This window comes from Branchiostoma belcheri, unplaced genomic scaffold (genome assembly GCF_001625305.1).
Source record: "Branchiostoma belcheri isolate BF01 breed outbred unplaced genomic scaffold, Haploidv18h27 scaffold1362, whole genome shotgun sequence".
NCBI lineage: Eukaryota > Metazoa > Chordata > Leptocardii > Amphioxiformes > Branchiostomatidae > Branchiostoma > Branchiostoma belcheri.
In genome coordinates, this window is record NW_017802783.1 from 1 (window position 1) to 3,693 (window position 3,693).

The 3,693-nt window shown below is 44.9% G+C and overlaps 1 protein-coding gene across 1 annotated transcript; it reads right to left on the bottom strand.

The window, feature by feature from the left end:
• Positions 1-100: 100 nt before the first annotated feature.
• On the bottom strand, positions 101-3,150 carry LOC109464327 (the record flags this gene model as incomplete). Its single annotated transcript, XM_019761275.1, has 5 exons — positions 101-213; positions 564-819; positions 1,406-1,541; positions 2,216-2,352; positions 2,986-3,150. Coding segments are annotated over 5 exons (807 nt in total), but the record flags the coding sequence as incomplete, so codon positions are not given.
• Between the last annotated feature and the right edge of the window lie 543 nt (positions 3,151-3,693).

The following is a 3,693-nucleotide window of genomic DNA, read 5'->3' on the forward strand; positions in this document are numbered from 1 at the left end:
TAACTACTCTCTCTCTCTCTCTCTCTCTCTCTCTCTCACACACACACACACACACACACACACACACGTTCCCCTTATCCCATATTCCTTATCATCCTACCCATGAATTTGAGAACGTCCTCTTTACTAGACAGCGGTCCGACTGCGCCAGCCCGGGCTTTCCTGTGTTCAGAGCTGAGGTCTCGCCAGGAGGGGGTATCCAGGTGTTCATACCTGGGAAAATGAAAACAAGATACAAGATCAAATGCATTGTTCTTTCTGTCTTTTTTCCCTCTCTCTTTCTTCCTAGGTCTGTCTGCCTCTCTCTGCCTCTCTCTGCCTCTCTCTGCCTCTCTCTCTCTTTCTCTCTCTCTCTTTGGGAAACCTTGGCTCGCCACCGAAACATATAAACATATAAAATTAGACACCTACATATTGTAAAGATAGTAGCTACTCGCGGAGATCCAACTTCTCCTGGCTCACCACCCTCCTCTCTCTCCCTCTGTCTCTCTCTCTCTCTCTTTGGGCAACCTTGGCTATATCTATACCAGCGAAACATATAGACCTAAAACTCAGACACCTACATATTGTAATGATTGTAGCTACTCGCAGATCCGACCTCTCCCGGCTCGACGGCGTGAACAGAGACCAAGTTTCTCGCTTCCCCCTCCGCGGGCGCCACCTCTACTGAGTACATGGCGTTGTCCCCGTCCTTGGTGCTGACGGCGAGGTTGTAGGAGTATCCAGTGGCCAGTCCAACGCCGGAGCCTGTCCTGAGGATGTCCACGGCTTTCTCCACGGACGCAGCCGACAGCAGGGCGCGACACGCAAACCGCTGAGCTGGAGGCAAAACACAAGGAAATTGCTGTGGGGTCGTGTGGGAGTGCTCGACTCAGAACCAAGAGGCCCCGGGTTCGAGTCCTGACATGCCACCGATCTTGGGAAATGAGCTTTATCCGACTTTCCTCACCTAACCCAGATGAAAATTAGTACTGTCCTGCCTCTGCGTTGTTGGCGGAATAAAATAAGTTGGAAAGACTTACCGTCGCCAGATATTGTGATAAATGTTAAAATAGAAAAAAAAAGTAGACAACGTTGGTCTAAGGACGGATCATGGTCATATATTTTTCGTTAGCTAGTACTGCAGTGTTAGAATACAAAGTTCAAAGCATTCACATTCCTTCTTTCTGTGAAATATGTGGAAGAATATGAAATACATACTATTATGAAGAACAGTAAATTGACGTGTTAAGAATATACATGTATATTGTAACAGAAATACATGTACGTCTGATGTTACAGTATTGGTCCCCCTATCTGTACAATGTAGTCCCCCTATCTGTAAAATGTAATAGTGCCCCTATTTTCACAATGTTTAGTCCCACTATGTGTATACAATGCAAACATACATTTCAACTGTACGTACGTATTTTGTCTTTCTCCACACACTTTGCCAGCTGGAAGTTACCGGCGGTGCACAAGCCGTGCAGGTTGAAGCCATATGCGTTCCCAGCCAGCAGCCCGGGGTAGCAGTAGGCGGTGAAGCTTTCTTCGGGGACAACCTGTGCGAATAGTGCAATAAGGTACTTGATTTGATTTTGATTTATTGAAATTGCAACAGTACAATACACGCGGCGGAACAAAGGCAGCTGTTGCTGGTGTTGTGTCCCGCACATAGAAACAAATACTGGACAGACAGTACTCATTTTCACTTGAGTCTAGTGGGGAAAGTCGTGTAAAGTGTCTTTTCCAACAGCACAAGATCGGTGGCATGTCAGGACTCGAACCCGGGACCTCTTGGTTCCGAGTCGCGCACGCTGCCGGTGGGGACATACCATTGAGAGCTTTATAGACGAGTGTTGCTTTGTTTTTGCGGTGTATGTCGGTCACTGGTAGCCATCCAAGTGTGTTAAGTACGAGTTAAGTAGCGATGTAGCGATCACAGCCAAGGATTGTGCGGTCTGGTTTATTTGGAAGTTTCTGGAGTTTGTCCATGTGACCCTTCCCTCCCTGGTCCCATACTGTACTACAGTAGTGTATGTGGGGTAAGAATAAGTTAGTGTATATACATGTAGCTTGCAATGCTTTAATTGCCTGATTACTCCAATCACCTGTGCTAGTTTCTTGTTCAAATGTTGAAAGTGTATTGTCAATGATGACCCTTGAATACTTGAATACGTTCATTTACTTGCTCAATGTTCTCTGGTTAAATAAATAAATAAACAAATAAACAAACCTCTCCGCTTGGCAGCTCGTAGGGCTCGATACTAGCGACCACCACGTAACCCAGGGCTTTGATGAGCGAGTCCCCGTCTTCGTTGTGGGCCAGAATCCGAGGTCCGTTACGGACGTTAAGATATACAGTTGTACAACCTGGAAAATGGTAGAGAAATGTGTTGGTTGGTTAGGAGTCCAGTTACCATGGTGACAGACGTCTGGTCCAGGTCATTGACTTTATTTGAGCAATTGAGCTGAGCAAAACCAATACATTTTTCTTCTGCGAAGGTAATATAAACTAGAAAGGCATTATTTGCTAAGCAAATGCATCATATTTAACTTACCTGACCCAGCTTAACAAATACTGTTTTGTTCTTAATCAAACACACTCATGTATATGATGACCATGCAGCCCCTCTTGAGCTCAGTTCTGCATGGCACTTGCAACATTATCGAACCCAACACCAGTTACCATGGTGACAGACATCTGGTCCTGGTCATTGACCTTATTTGTATACTTATTTGAAGAAGACGAAGACGGGAAAACTAAATAACGATAGTTAGCAAAAATAACAACATGCTTCCCCTCTTCGAAGAAAATATAAAAAAAGCTGGCACCTAAGGCTACTGTACCTTCTGTCTCAACCTGGGAAATGATAGGGAAACGTGTAGGTTGGTTGGGAGTCGTGAGTAAGGTTTGGAACGGAAGAAGAAGAGGAAGAAACTGAGCAAAAACAGTATGTTTTCCTTCGGTAAACATACAAAGCTGGCACCTATAGGCTACAATACCTTCTGTCTCGGTCTCCACTTCCTCCTGCTGCAGGGACATGAGTGTGAACTCTGATTGACAGTGCATCAGGAAGAGATGTTCGAACGGGAGGCCAGACCCTTCCGACATCCCCACTATCTCATCAACATAGTGCGGAAACGCGGACTTGGCAGCCTTCAAGTAGCCTGGAAAATTCCAAATCAAACCGTGATAGAAAAAATGTAACTAGAAAGTTAACATTTGCAATGCATAATGTTTACCTTCGCATATGGTTTGCTTTTCTTACTCAAATACATGCACATTCATATATATGGTCAGACAGGAGTCTACATCCCTCCTGATTAAAAATTGCAACATTATGTAACCCAACACCAGTTACCATGGTGACAGAAATCAACAAATCAGGCCATTGGCCAGGTCAGAGGTTAGTGTTTGGAACAGAAGAGGAAACGTAGTTAAAAGGCCAGGTGGTCCTTATGTAGAGGTGGTCACTAGTACAGGTTTAGTGTGTATCAATGGCCAGGTGGTCCTAATGTAGAGGTGGTCGCTAGTACATGTTTACTGTATATCAATGGCCAGACGGTCCTTATATAGTAATGGTAGATCAATAACCCCATCCTCATCCCTACATCTGCTTGAAGTTTACAAAGACAGTGAACTTTGAACCTGTACCAGTGGTACAACAAGTATCATGAGGCCCCTGAGGGGATTTTAACAGTCCCTATGAC